The following is a 13697-nucleotide window of genomic DNA, read 5'->3' on the forward strand; positions in this document are numbered from 1 at the left end:
AATTCCAAGCAGACCGAACACAATCCAGGAAACCATGATGATCCACCCACATTTGTTGAAAACGAAATGGAGCCGGCCCAAAGGAGAAAGGATCTTTTTTGAACTCAATGAACATGGGGGCATGATTCAAAGTAGACCTCGACAAATAAGAACAAATAGCATTAGGAAACAAATTAATGAAAGAACTATCCACTAGAGCGCGATCAAACCGTGCCCACGAACGGGCCAAACCCGACTGCCCATTACACCAAGTGAACATACTCCCTTTCGTAGCCATATCCATAAGACCCCCTTGATGAATCCAATCATTAAAATCATCCATAGCAACATTAGGCCGAGGTCTTCCTCTTCTCCTTTCCAAATCGTTCCAAATAATATTAAAATCCCCCACAAATATATAAGGTTCTGAACCCAAATTATTAATGATGAGCTCGTCCCACAGATATCGCCTTTCCACCCAGGAGCATTTAGCATAAATCACAGATAACAAAAACTTCTACACACCATCACCTACAACTACTGAAATAAATTGCATTCCCATCCTGGCAACTTGCACCTTATAATTACTACTCCGAAATATCCATATTTTCCCCCTTCCACCTCATTTGAAATAACCTTATCAAAATTTAGACATCTTGCCAATTTACGAGCACCCTCTAAATTTCGAAAAGGTTCTAATATAGCAATAATTTTTGGTTTGTATCTTCCAACCAACGTCTTTAATCTACTTCTAGCGGTCTCAACCCCTCTAGTATTCCATACGAAGATGGAATCAATCATTTAGCAAGATTAGAGTTTCGGGCAAGAACCCGAGAAGAACTTCGCATTTTAATAAACATCTTTTTCTTATACCTTTTTTTACCTTCATTCACCTTAGATTCTGTGAGATATTCCTTATCCTGTGAAAAAATCTCTGGATGGTGTTCCAGTTCTGGTTTCGAAGAAATATTTTCCTCTATCAGGATGTCTTCATCAACTTTCTCATCAAATTCCTCTTCCACCAATGGATGATTATGCACAATTATTGGAACATTCAAGTCTGCAATCCGGGCCTCAAGCATATTCTGATTCTTGTCCATAGAATGCTCCACTCGACACACACCCGTAACATTCCCAGCACAATCTAGGTCATCAACATTTAACACCATTTCCTTTTCAGCCTATGTTTCAGCAGCTGGCACCAACTGCACCACATGGTCTACCAACTGCACCAAATAATCTTCCTTCTCAAAAACCAACTGCACCACATGATCTGCCGATGGAGGGATTCATTTAGTCATCTTTTCCACCCCGACCTCCTCTGTTTCCATTTCCATCCTCATAATATTTTCTACAACAGCAGTATTTTCCACAGCAATAGGAGGGGAAACTTCAACATTATCAGAAGCACTTGGCTCAATCCCCTGCTCTTCTACCAGTTTTTTTTTATCTCCGATTGGCCTTTTCTACCAACTCTATTTCTCCCATTCTTGCCAGCTTTTCCAGGATTGCACATCCGTGAGTTATGACCCTGCATATTACAAGAAGAACAATATGCAGGGAGCGTTTCATAGACGATCTCTTGCTTTCGACTCGAGGCCAACCCCGGTGCCCCAATCCAAAAATGAGTCAGGGGGTTTTGTAGCATCAACTTCCACACATAATCTTACTCCATCCGTTCTCGTAGCGCAACGAGTTGGATTGTCATGGTGAATAAACGTTCCAATGGGAGCCATAAGGATATTCAAGAAAGCTTCTTGATAAAAATTTGGAGGGAGACCCAGCAAAGAAACCCATACCGGAACCCTTGAAGGCTCTTCATCCTCATTAAAATCCGGTGACCATCTGAATGCACAATAAAAGATCCCATTAATCTCACAGACCTCCCGTGACAAAGCCTTGGTGAAGTCGGCTTCATTAGCCATACGTACAAAGACGTTGCACGGTCTCCTCATTGAAGATACTACTAGAATGGCCGTAAGCCCCCATCGATTGTGAATGAATGCATGCACAGCATCCAACAAGGGGCGATTCTTCAGAAACTTAAGCACAACAGAAGAGCGGAATGGCTCCGCTGAACGTGCGATATCCTTTTTGGAAAACTGAAAATAAATCTCTCCTTCCACCATCTTCAAAAGTCTGGACACAAACACCATCTCAGGTATGGGTTGAGGGACGGCAACCACCAGGTCGGCAAAGGAAGGCCGACCGGTGCCACCATCTGCAGCTGCCATGCAGCCTCACGTGAAGGCCAAGAAACTTGCGGCAAAAAAACCCTATTCTGTAGAGAGAATAAGGTAGAAACAGAAAATATTTTTTATAGCTACATGAACTAAGTCTCTATTTATATGCATTCAGTGATAACTAACTAGTATATAACTTACTTTTGCATATTACATGTGTAACCCATATACCAGCTTGACTTATAACTTAATAAACCCCTTCAAGATGGAGTAAATGTTAAGAACACCCATCTTGGAGAGAATATTAGAAAATGAGTTACAACCAAGGGTCTTAGTCAAAATGTCAACTAGTTGATGTTTTGAGGAAACATGCAATTTCTTCAGAGATCCTGCTAACAGTTTTTCCCGAACAATATGACAATCAATATCAATATATTTTTTACATTCGTGAAAGATTGGATTTGCTGCGATGTGAAGAGCAACCTGACTATCACAAAAGAGCACTGTTGGTTTAGACTGTGGAACTAATAAATCTTGTAACAAGTGTTGCGGCCAAGTAATCTTGCATGTTGTAGTTGCCATGGTGTGATATTCAGCCTTTGTTGTAGATCTAAAAACTGTATTTTGCTTCTTTGATTTCCATGAAATAAGAGACTGTCTAAGGAACACACAAAAGCAAGTAATGGACTTTCTAGTATCTCTGCATGTGGCCCAATCAGCATCACAAAATGCTTTCAATTGTAGATCATTTGTTGATGGATAGAATAACTCTTGACCAAGGTTGCTTTTGATATACCTTAAGACACGGTGATCAGCTGCCAGATGGGTGATCAGCTGCCATTAGGATTTGCAGCATACTGACTTAAACACTTGAACAGAAAAGGATAAGTCAGGTCTTGTAAGAGTTAAGTAGAGACGTCGACCAAATAATATTCTATAACAAACTGAATCTGAGAGAGGTTTGTCTTCAATTTTAGACAATCTCAAGTTTTGATCCATGGGAAATGAAGATGGTTTACAACCAAGATAGCCTACATTAGATAAGACTTTAAGGGCATACTTCCTTTGTGAAATGGTAATGCCATTTGTGGAAGGAGTGAAGAAATTGCTTCAAATCAGCAACAGCAGCATCTTCATTACTGGTGATGATAATATCATCCACATAAACCAATAATGCTATAAGGGAATCATTTTTCTGTCAGGCAAACATAGTGTAGTCAACCAAGGATTGCACAAAACCATAAGTTATCAATGTAGGAGAAAATTTGGAAAACTATTTTCTTGAGGCCTGCTTAAGACCATACAATGACTTATTAAGTTGACACATGAATGGAGGACTTGAAGAATTAGCTTTGACAGAAATAGAAGGTAAAAAATCCCCCTAAGTAGAAGCCCCATTTGTATTCCAGTGAAAATCAGGTGTAGAGACATGTACACATCCTCTTCTAAGTTTCCATGTAAGAAAGCATTATTGACGTCCAGTTGGTGCAAAGACCAATTTTTGGATGCAACAATGGCTAAACGAGTTCGCACAGTTACTAACTTGGCAATTGGTGAGAAAGTTTCCAAGTAATCCAGTCCTTACTAATGTTTATAGCCCTTACCAACTAGGCGGGTTTTGTATCTCTCAACAGAACCATTAGAGTTATTTGATCTTGTAAACCCATTTACGTCCAATAGCTTGCTTGTTTGGAGGTCAATGAGTAATATACCAGGTTTTGTTATCTTCCAAGTCTTTAATTTCAGCTTCCAAGGCATCACACCACTGAGTATGCTGTATGGCTTGTCGAAATGATGTAGGTTCCTTTGTAGAAGAAATGGAGAGAGTAAAGGCTTTATAAGAGGAAGAAAGTTTGGAATATGAAACAAAGAGGAAAGTGGATATTGAGTACCTTAAGTAGGAGTTGTACTCAAGGAATCAGATGAAGTGGATGCTCCAGTATTGGCTAGGTTGCAATGATAATCTACAAAATATGATGGATTTTTGTGAATTCTAGTGGATTTTCGAATTTTTGGTTGAGGAGTTGAAGGAATAGAATTTGACTGAGAATCAGTAGGAAGTGAATTATATATGAGTTCATTGATAGAGTTTGACTGAGAATTAGTAGGAAGTGATTTATCTATGAGTTCATTGATAGAGTTTGACTAAAAGTCGGTGGAAAGTGGAGAGTTTGACTGAGATGTGGAGAATCTAAGTGTATGAGGATCAATAGGAAGAAACTCATCTGATTGAGGAATAGGTATGACTACTAACTGATTTGGAAGAATATTAGATGTTTTAAAAGAAAATATAGATTCACGAAAGGTGACTTCTGATCTAGACAAGAAAATTATATTATTTTCCAAATCATAAAATTTGTATCCCTTGGTACGATATGGATATCCAAGAAAAGTACAAGGACGAGATCTAGGTGCAAATTTGGAACGATTGTGAGACAATGTGGAGGCAAAACCCAAACATCCAAACACCCTAAGATGAGAATAGTTTGGTGTTGGTGAAAACAGAATTTCATATGGTGTTTTGTTAGATAACAATAGAGAAGGTATTTGATTGATCAGGAAAGTTGTTGTGAGGACACACTCACTCCAGAAAACAAGGGGTAAGTTGGCATGAAATCTAACGGATTGGCAACATGTAGGAGGTGTTGGTGTTTACGCTCAACTACACCATTTTGTTGAGGTGTAGCAATACATGTTTGTTGATGTAAAACTCCTCCAGAAGAATAAAAATCCGGCATATCAAACTTAGCTCCTCTGTCAGTCCTTATTGTTTTAATACAAATATCAAATTGTGTCTCTATGAGTTTGAAAAATGACTGAACTAGAGAGCAAGTATCAGATTTATTTTTCATAAGATATACCCAAGTGCAACGTGAATGATCATCCACAATAGAAAGGAAATAGCGGAAACCAGTAAATGATTCAACAGAAAAGACCCCCAGATGTCACAATGTATCAAATCAAAGATTTTTCTCTGATAATATGACTAGTATTGAATGGAAATGCTTTGCCAATGGGCAAACATTACAAGTAAAATTTGAGTAGGTACTGATATCAGGAATGGATTTTTGCGGTGTTTGAATCTTATTGAAAGAGGGATGTCCTACCCTAAAGTGCCAAAGATCAAAAGAAGAAAGATTTACAACAGAAAAGACACTAGAATTTATAATTGAAACTTGAGAATCATCTTGCAACAGATATAAACAGGCCACTTGTTTAGCCACTCCAATCATCTTCCAAGAGTGTAAGTCCTGTATAAAGCAAAATTGAGCAAGAAACAGAAAACAACGAGAATTTTCTATAAGTCTTTTGACTGAGATGAGATTAAAAGAGAAAGACGGGACATATAGAACATTGTGAAGGACCATAGAATTTGATATTTTTACAGTGCCAACATGTGTAACACGAACATATGTTTCATTTGGTAATTTTACTGAAGTATTAACAAGAGAGGTAATTGTAGTTAGGTATGAAATAGAACTGATCATATGATCAGTAGCACCACTATCAATTATCCAGGAATTAGATTTACCAGAAACAAAATCAGATGGTGTAGTCATACCTAATAGACTCAAAGAATTTGGAAGAGAATCGAAATGACCCATAGCATTCATTGTTGTGAGTTGAGATGGTTGTGAAGAGAATTGAATGAGAGTAAGAAGCTAACGACATTGTTCTTTAGAGAAGGGAAATTGGAGAGTGGAATTCATGGGTGCTTCATCAAGGCCAGTAGAAGATAAAGAAACCTGATTTACAGAAGATTTGATTCTTGAATTCAGACGAAATCCAATTGGGTAACCCTGCAACTTGTAACACATTTCAACTATGTGTCCAATAAGACCACAATGAGTATAGACTGGCTTACAACGCTACTTTGGATAATTCTTGTTGTTTGTTCCAAGAACAACCACATTCTTGCTGAGTAAAGCAGCTGATTCAGTTATCAAAGATGATCCCACAACCTTTCTTTGTTTCTCTTCTCGCAAAGTAAGAGACAAAACCCTATCAATGGATGGCATTGGGTCCATTAATAGAATCTACCCTCGAATATGTGTAAAATAATCATTCTGCCCCATCAAAAATTGAACAACATATTCTTTTTCATGTTGATTAATTACTATCTTTAAAGCTCCACAAGAACAGACTAGATTGTAAGAACAACTGGGAATTGGTTTCACAGTAGAAAACTCATCTCATACAGCTTTCAATCTCGTGTAATAAGTACTTACAAAAGATTGATCTTGGATCAACAAAGCAAGATCTTTCTTGAGTTGAAACAAGCTAGGACCATTACCTTGAGCAAATCTGGTTTTCAAATTCCTCCAAACTTCTTCAACAACTGAAGTTCTAATAACACTGGCAGCAATCTCTCTTGTAAAAGAATTAAAGATCTATGAAAGAACCATATTATTACAACAAAACCACAAAACGTACAATGGATCAGATTGATTTGTAGGTCGAGAGAAAGTTCCATCCATGAAACCCATTTTGTTCTTGGCATTGAGAGTTGTCAACATTGATGTGCTCCACATATAATAGTTCTCACCATTTAATGGCTAAGAAACCAAAAAGGAACCAGGGCTTTCTCCATGATGAAGAAAATAAGGGTTGGAAAAATCCTCAATCAAAAAAGCAGGATTTGATACGAAAGTCATATCAGAGTTTGCGGAAGTCATTAGAGTTTATTACTCTGATACCATATCAGAGAATCTTGATTGTGCAAGAAATAAAGAAAAGAAAACAGAGTTCTTGAGAATGCAGAACTTCACCCTTGCTTGTATCGTATTACTTCGGTAATCAATTACATGAACTAAGTCTCTATTTAAATACATTCAGTGATAACTAACTAATATAACTGAATCTTGCATATTACTCGTGTAACCCATATACCTGCTTGACTACTTATAAATTAATAATATTCAAGGCAACCTCAGCACCCTTGTGCATTACAGCAATATTGATCTTTCCAATTGGCAATTAGTGCAATATCAATATTGATGTGTTGAAATAAATAGGAAAAACATAAATTAGTACAAATTCACATTCTCTAATTATCAAGCATCTTTCACTTACAATATCTCTAAATTCATACATGATTATATAAATATATATATATATATATATATATATATATCTCATTAAGATTGTCGCGTACTGATCTGATCATATGTTTTTTTTTTTTTTCCATTTTAACTGTCAAAATTAATTAGATAATAATGTTATTTCTTTGATTCTAATAGTTACAAGCCGGGTCAACATCATTTATAATATGTGGATTCTTAAGGAATCATTGTCTCCATCTTGTACGGTTTCTACTTACGTATATTGATTTTGTGCTATATGGGGGCGAATTACTTTTCTTTTCTAAGCATATTATATTTTCAATTTACTCTTTTTGATCTTGTCTTTCAATTGGCTTTCAGTTTTCCTGCATCACAGTACCGAATGCGAATCTTGCAAGGGGAGAAAAAGTGCTTTCCAAATAGATAAACCCGATGCTTCCTTTATCACCTCGGCAGATGCTTCAAAAATATAGATAAGTACGTGATCAATTTCTATGAAGCGAAGGAAAACTCATGATCATGATTGAGAAAATCATAGGGTAAAGGTGTTGGGGGGTGGGGGTGTGGAAACAATCTAGCTAACAAGCCTGGTACTCATGTCATGTTGAATCGATGAAATTAACGTCCTCATGATTTTAGGACCTTAAGATATTTATACCTTGGAGTACGGACCGACGTACCTTGAACATAAATTTAGCCTTTTCTATAATTTTGCACTTCTCTAAATTAATCAGACAATATATACGTAGCCATGTAAATGCAATCATGTGTTTGCAACTTGTTATTCGATCTCCGATAGTATTAAAACGACAATACCATGACATGCACTTGGCTTATCCGAAAAAGATGGTTGGAGATGTGAACTGGCTGATTTGCAACGTATTAGTTAATAGTCCATTTCCATGGAAACAAGGAGGGTCTCTATCATGTAATCATGTATGAATATAAAGTTAATTATCTGGGAATCCAATCACATATCTTTGCAAAATTTTATTCCTTCTTAGTGCATATATGGTTGTTCTATTCTATAAAACAATACACCTTTTAGCACTATAAATCGACCTCCGTGGTAGTTCAAGCTCTTCACTGCAATTAAGCACCATACACAACTCACTTGCAAGAAGATCTCCCTGCGGCCTGAGATTACGTACGGCCAATTTTAGCAGTCTTCTAATTACTGTTTTAATTTGGCATTAATGGATACTGTGGCAAGCTTGGTGAGTGAAAGACCAGTGGTGATTTTCAGCAAGAGCAGTTGCTGCATGAGCCACTCCATCAAGACACTTATAACTGGGTTTGGTGCTAACCCTACTGTGTACGAGCTTGATCAGATGTCGAATGGACATCAAATTGAGAGGGAACTGCTGCAACGAGGTTGTCAGCCAAGCGTTCCTGCTGTTTTCATAGGGCAGGAGTTCATTGGTGGGGCCAATGAGACCATGAGTCTCCACCTCAGGAATGAGTTAGTCCCATTGCTGATGAGTGTTAAAGCTATATGGCTGTGGAAGAAAAAGTAATTTGATGTTTACAGCCTTTATAACAGGCATCTGAAATCTGAGCTAGCAGGCTCCACCACTCAAAGGTTTTTGTTTTCCCTTTTATGATATAAATAAAAGTGAACGGGTATGGATTCCATATATATAGACTATATATAGAGTTACTTTAAGTACTCAACTTGTAGTACTACTCTATATTATATACAATGACTAATTAGTATATGTTTCTACAATGACTAATTAGTATATCTTCCTCTCTCCTATATATTTTTACATACTTGGCAACATTATATAAGTAGTATGCATGTCATGTGATGTGTCTAGTGACAAAGCTCCAAACATGCAGCATCTTAGAGATCGAGAACCCCCTTCTTTAATTTTTAACTTCCACGACCCTTCCATCATTTTGGGTCTATAATTCATTAAAAACGTACATCTTATAGCACCTAGTACGTACCTACGTAGTACTAGATAATCAATAAATATAAGAAAGGATATGGACTTGGTTAATCATGGGGCTGCCAAACACAATTGTTGTGTTGAGTTCGATCGTTAATTTATGAGTCAAACTCGAGCTCGTCACGATTAACAAAATGAGGTCAGCTATATATTATGATCAAAATACAAAATGATTATTTTACAGGATAACCAAACACGATTTGTTTGACCTAAAAAAATCATTCAAAAATAAAGACTAAATATATGCATATATATATAGTGAAAAAATATTTGCAATCGTGAATTGTGCAACTGTCGTGTAATTGCTTTGAAAAAAAAATGAATAAAACATAGGATCCACGTAAAAAAATTAATTTTTAAATAGTGAACCCCACTCTTTTTCAAAGCGATTACGCGACGTTTACGCACATCACGGTTGTATGTAGAATTACTCATATATCACATGTAAATTTTCAAGTTATCAGCCTTTTTACCATCTTTTTAAATTTGACATGCAATTAGATCGTGCCGGATCAAACTACTAGATCAAGCAGATATTAAAGATGTTTGACCATGAATTGCATCTTTTTTTAAGGGTCTAATTGGGTCGAGCAGGTCCAACAACTAATCCGCAAAATGACTCGACTATAATTGTTTCAAATTAGGGATGAATTAACCCCAACCCAATTATATTCGACTCTAATCTTATTACTCATGATCTAGACTAAGTTCATGCCGAGTTTGTAGAACCCTAGATAATCGATCATGAGTAGCATACCCAAGAGCACTTCATAAACAGCTCTACGAGAGACCAAGTAATAAGAGTTCTTCTATATACCACTGGCATGAGTAATCATTGGGAAACCGTCCAACTAATATATTATTAAAAAAAAAGAAAAAAAAACAACAAAAGAGGAGACAAAAACAACTTTAGAGTTTTTGTTCCACTTTATAATTAGCATGGAGACTTCCAGGTAGGACTTAGGAGAAGAGAAGACCCCAAAGAAAGGACACGGGTCTCTAAAACCCTCTTCGTTTCAAAAATCCCAACAACGGTTGACTGTGACTTTCAGGGTTTCTCCTCTGCATTTGATTCCCTTCCAATTCCACCTATTGATTCTATGTTCACCTCCGAGTAAAACAACAACGTCATGAGCTTCGAGACATACATGTCGGATCTGGGGATGGAGTTGGGGTTGAATGAGATTGCTGATTTCGATTTCACTTTTGATGATCTGGAAGATCTCTACCTCCCCAATGAAACCGAACATGATGGGGGCAGAGGAAGACGATGGCTTCTGTGTTCGTGGGGATGGGGGTTTCGATGGGTCGAAGAAGAAGGGCTTTTGTGTTCGTGGGGTGGGATTTCAATGGGTTTCAAGAATTGTTTCTATTATTATTTTTTTTTAATGCCACGTCAGCCGCAATGCCACAGTGGGGTTCACAGGCCGGTTGCCTATAGAGTTTCTGAAGTAATAATAAAGTTGTGTAATGGAAAATAAAATTGTTGAAGTATATAATTAGTCCGGTGAATTCAATCAATTCTAAGACAATGACACATTTTGCTCTCAAACTATCAAACTAGCTCCTATTTTTCAATGTGAAACTTGGCTGCAAAAAGTTATGATACCAATCTCAAATTATTAAAAAGTTATATCAATTCACATCATCCATTAATAATTTGACGTAGTTTACATATATAGTCATAGATTGTGCAAGCGCTATGCACTCATTTTGAAAAAGAGTGGGATCTATTATTAAAAAATTAATTTTTTCATGTGGATCCCATAGTATTTACTCAGTTTTTTTAGAACGAGTGTGTGGCACTTGCACAACCTATAACTGCAAATATCACTTCTCATTTTACATTTATCTCAATAGTCAAATTTTAATCGAAGGTGTGCATTATAACATTTTTTATATAGTTTAGAACGTATATGATAATGATTTGTAGTTTTATAAGCACGTACATTGTAAAAATTAGGGTAGTTTAGAATACAAAACGTAATATATTGTTAAGTATATAATACAAATAATAAAATATATATCTTCCCATCACCTTAACCTTTTGGAACAAGTGGTGATTTCACATGGTATCAAAAAATAGTCCTAAGTTCGAATCCCAACTCTAGACTCTACCCACTTAATTAAATATTCTACGTGTTGGACTTTCTCATTGAGTGAGAGACTTGCTCACACGTGAGGGAAAGTGTTAAGAATATAGTACAATTAATAAAATTTATCTTTTTCCATTAATTTAAGTTTTTGAGATAAATGGTGATTTCACACATATATATATATTGCCTGAATTTTCTTTTTTAAAAAATAATTGAACAAGTAAACTTCAAAACAATAGGGTGACCCAAATTATCATCTCAGATTTTATGTTAGCATGAATTTATATATATTGTTAGATTATTTCAAATTCCCTCCAATTTGACTCTGACTTCTTTTGAAATTTCCCTCCAATGTGATTTTTTGTTAGCCCCACATTGGAAAGACAAGTAAACTTTTAGTGGTTTATAAGTAAATTACTACAAGAAAACTGTTTATTTGAATACAGTTATTTTCAGTGAAATGACTATTTCTAGTTAAAATAAGCTTGTTTTCGTTGCAAATAGTCTTTTTATCGCCAAAAAAATGTCACAAATACCCATTTTTCTTGTAGTAAATAGGTTTCACAATACATAAATTGGAATATAAGGGTAGACACACGATAGTAGTGTCACCCAGTGCACTCGCACGACACATAGACGTATAGACGCATTGACGCACTTAGCACATACGCATCATCTCATGTGACTTTTATAATATTTTTAATTCAAGCAAAATGATACTTTTTTTATTTCTTGACAGTTAATAATAACTATCAATGACAGTTATTTTCACACATTTCTAATAGAAATCATTTTATTTGAAATTCAAATGAAACAATACAACTGCTGCTATTACATCTTTTCATTTTACAATTAGTGTTTAGAATTTACAATTTGCACACTATATAAACAGTGTTGTATCCTGAGTACAAGATTGTCAGATTCTCTTTTGCAAAACTCTTTTTGTGAGTGGGAGGCAATATTTGTCTAAGAGACATATTAATAATTGCTTCACTGTGATCTAATCTTAAATCTATGTTTGATCTTTTTTAACAATTCTTAGACTAATATAATGGCATCTTCTTCAAATTCTGCTATCGCTTCTTTGAGTATTGTACCACGAGATCTTTCAAAGTTGGATCGGTTTGATGGAAACAACTACAAACGTTGGAAGGAGAAAGTTGAATTTTTACTCACTACTTTGAAAGTTCGGTATATGTCGGATACCCCTACTCACTACTTTGAAAGTTCGGTATATGTCGGATACCCCTTGTCCAGTTCTTCCAACAACCCAAGATCTACAGGAAAATGAAATTGCAGTGAAGAAAAAATGGGATGATGACAACTACACATGCCATGGGAATGTTCTCAACACTCTCACTGATTCATTGTTCATCAATATGTATGCACCAAAGAAAAATGCATAGGACATATGGGAGGCTCTGGAGAATAAATCCAAAACTGAGGATTCCGGAAACAAAAGCTATCTCGTTAGTAATTATTTCGATTTTAAAATGGTAGATAATAAGCCTATACTTGATCAAGTGCATGATTTACAACTTATTGTCCAACAAATTATTTCTGATGGTATTCCTATTGATGAGAAACTTCAAGTGGGTGCTATTATTAACAAATTACCTCCAACTTGGAAGGATTACCGTAAGTCTTTGAAGAGAAATAGTGATGATTTTACTCTTAGGGGTCTTCAAAGACAACTCCGAATTGAAGAGGAGTAAGGTTCCAGGATAAAATCGAAGGAAGTGCTAAAATGAGTAAGTTTGTTCATGTTGTTGAAACAGAAAACAAGAAAGGGAAGAAGCCTAGAATTGATACTCATGTTTTTAACAAACAGAGTAAGAGTAATTTCAAAAAGAAATGAACTTGTCATTTTTGCAAAAAGAAAGGAAATTACATCAAAGAATGTAGACTTCCAAAGAAACAAGAGCAAACAAACAATATTGAAGAGAATCTCATTGTTGTAGTGTCTGAAGTTAATATGGTATTCAATACTTCTGGTTGATGGGTTGATACCCGTGCAACTCATCATATTTGTGGAAACAAAAATCTCTTCAAAAAATATGAGAAGATTGGTGACGAGATAGAATTGTACATGGGAAATTCTTCTACCACCAAATTGGTTGGAAAAGGCATCGTCGAGTTGACACTACAAGAAAATGGCATTTTTGTGGCTAAAAAACTTTCTGGCGAGACATATTTGGATGCAAAAATTGAAGAATTATTGTAGCCGCGTTTTGGTTCTAGCGATATAAGAAATTCGTCATAAAAAGTATTATTTGCGGTGTATTTTTGTCGTTGCAAATAACTTTGCCAGGAAAAGGCAAGGAAATCGTATTATTTGCGATGACTTTTTATCGCCACAAATGATTTCACCAGAAAAGGGACATAAATCACATATTATCTATTTTACGGCGACATGTTTAT

The 13697-nt window shown here is 35.9% G+C and overlaps 1 protein-coding gene across 1 annotated transcript; it reads left to right on the plus strand.

The window, feature by feature from the left end:
• The first annotated feature begins 8329 nt into the window (after nucleotides 1–8329).
• LOC121259297 (monothiol glutaredoxin-S6-like) lies at nucleotides 8330–8943 on the plus strand. The gene has a single exon (XM_041160834.1). The coding sequence runs from the start codon at nucleotides 8422–8424 to the stop codon at nucleotides 8740–8742; it is 321 nt and encodes a 106-aa protein (XP_041016768.1). The 5' UTR covers nucleotides 8330–8421; the 3' UTR covers nucleotides 8743–8943.
• The last annotated feature ends 4754 nt before the right edge of the window (nucleotides 8944–13697 follow it).

The sequence above is a fragment of the Juglans microcarpa x Juglans regia genome, chromosome 4D (assembly GCF_004785595.1).
Source record: "Juglans microcarpa x Juglans regia isolate MS1-56 chromosome 4D, Jm3101_v1.0, whole genome shotgun sequence".
NCBI classification, from domain to species: Eukaryota; Viridiplantae; Streptophyta; class Magnoliopsida; order Fagales; family Juglandaceae; genus Juglans; species Juglans microcarpa x Juglans regia.